The sequence below is a fragment of the Phalaenopsis equestris genome, unplaced genomic scaffold, assembly GCF_001263595.1.
Source record: "Phalaenopsis equestris unplaced genomic scaffold, ASM126359v1 Scaffold000224, whole genome shotgun sequence".
Lineage (NCBI taxonomy): Eukaryota > Viridiplantae > Streptophyta > Magnoliopsida > Asparagales > Orchidaceae > Phalaenopsis > Phalaenopsis equestris.
In genome coordinates this window covers 3474359-3476489 of record NW_018164666.1, presented here as the reverse complement: position 1 = coordinate 3476489, position 2131 = coordinate 3474359, and the positions used below count along the sequence as shown (strand labels likewise).

At 31.0% G+C, this 2131-nt stretch overlaps 1 protein-coding gene across 3 annotated transcripts in view; it reads right to left on the bottom strand.

The window, feature by feature from the left end:
* LOC110023481 (gamma-glutamyl peptidase 5-like) overlaps window positions 1–2131 on the bottom strand; it is a 20152-nt gene extending 18021 nt beyond the window's left edge. Inside the window, exons 1-4 of one of the 3 annotated variants that reach the window (XM_020722925.1) lie at window positions 1771–2131; window positions 825–992; window positions 402–569; window positions 136–307 (exon numbers count right to left, since the gene is read on the bottom strand). In XM_020722925.1, coding sequence (XP_020578584.1) covers window positions 209–307; window positions 402–569; window positions 825–992; window positions 1771–2094 — 759 coding nt within the window. In that variant the 5' untranslated portion in view covers window positions 2095–2131 and the 3' untranslated portion in view covers window positions 136–208. Of the gene's footprint in view, window positions 1–135; window positions 308–401; window positions 570–824; window positions 993–1770 lie in introns of those variants that run through there. The other 2 variants (XM_020722926.1, XM_020722927.1) reach the window with 2 other exon arrangements.

Sequence of the window (2131 nt, the reverse complement as noted above, 5' to 3'; positions counted from 1 at the left end):
ATATATATATATATATTAAATTTAAATCATTTTCTCTATGCAAAAATTAAATTTAATGATCCTATTAACTATATATTTATTAAATTTTTTTCTAGGTGAGAATTGTTAATTACTATCAACATTTTGTGTATCATTTGCAATCAATCAACATTCTCAACATGTTTAGTACATTAATTGATTAATGCATCATTAATACATTTTTGAAACCTCAATTACTTTTCAAGAACTCCTTGCACATCTCCACCCAAAACTTCCCGTCTGGCTCAATCCCCTCCATTGTCTTCCTGACCTCTTCGGCAAAATCCATCTCATAAATTTAAAAATTTTATAATTAATTTCACCTAAATATTTATTTTAAAATATTCACAAAACTTACAAAAAAAAAAAAAAAAAAAACTTACATTAATGGAATTATTATCAACCAGACGACCGATGAGATTGTCTAAGATGTCTTTTGTGTATTCTGGATGCCCTTGAATTCCCAGAATATGTTCATCAATGCAGAATGCTTCCACTGCAGTCCTCTTTGAAAATGCAATCACCTTAGCATCAATTGGAGCCTCCCATACCTGTTTTATAACCAATGATGTTGATCAATTCTTGCTCAATCTCTCTCCCTCTCTAGAAAAAATTACATACATATATCACCACATAAAGTTTGATATTCACAATTACAATACTTTGGTGTCGTAAATTCACTTTTTAAAAATTAAAAATGATATTTTTAATGTGATGTTAACGATTTGAGTGTTATACGATATCTAAATATAAACATTTACATGATAAATTGTAAAAACATAAAAATTATGTGGTATGTATATTACCTCATCTTGATGGCACTCTATGATAGAAGCATGAGGAGGAAAATCATGGAGGTCTTTCAAGAAAGGGCAATGTTTTGATAAATCATCGACGAAGGTGATTTGTTTGATACCAACTTCCCATCCTCCAAGAGCCTTGCCAACACGACCTCCCAAAGCTCGACAGAGAACCTATTGCAAAAGAAAGATTGTTTTAATAATTTTGTTTTTGGGATTATTTATAGTTTATAAAATATAAAAGTTTCTCTTTAATGTAAGATATGAATTATAAAGAAAGAAATTAAGGAAAGTTGCATGTATTAATATTGTCTTATGTTGTATTGCACTATTTTGTAAGGTGCATGCTATGTTATTTGTTCTGATATTTTATTTTATTTTTGAATGTTGTGTATTGAACATAAATTTAATGAAGTTTGATTCAATTTAAGGGCTTTTACAATAATTTTTAGGAACTTTACTTATAGTGCTAGTTGTATGGCCCCTATTTTGATATAACTTAGTTTTAATACACTTGAACTATAATAATTAAATTTTAAATGGGTAAAAAATGAAATTTAGTCACTATTATATTATATAGTGAGTAAAAATAGCATCTGATCTGTTTGTGTTAGATAATATTACTATATACTAATACTCTTAGACATGACTACGAGTCATCCTTCCTACAAGCTGCTTTAGCCACATTTACTAATTACCACATTTTCCCCTCTATATGTGTTTGTGTGTGCGCGTGTGTGTCTGCGTGTGCGTACGTGTGTGCATACGTGTGTGTGCGCACGTTCACAAACAAACACACGTGTGTGTAATTAAAAGATATTTATGCATATTTTTTAAGATGCAGCTAATAATCATTTATTTCTTTCAATATTTGTAATCTATTCCATGCATCTTAAACATCTTCTAATCTATTAGCATTCATCAATCCTTGGACAAAAAATAAAAACTTTACCTGATGACCAAAACATACTCCTAGAACTTTCTTTTTCATAAAATCTAATGTTTGCAGTAGGAGACAAAGCCTCAAAATCCATATCTCATCTCCATATGCATCATAAGGGCTACCACTCACGATGAAGCCATCATACTTATCTAGTTCCTCCTCTTCAGGAAACTCTCCATCCACAACCCTAAAAAGATCCCAAATCTCGTTTTCACTCCCAAAGACATCAATGAAGACATTGAAGTAGCCACCATACTTCGTTCGCACGTAATCAGAGTCCCTCACAGCAAGTAGAAGAGCATACCTCTTTCGATCAACGGCTTCTTGCTTCATGGCTAGATTTTGTTTTTGCTTCTTCTTATGTTGATTA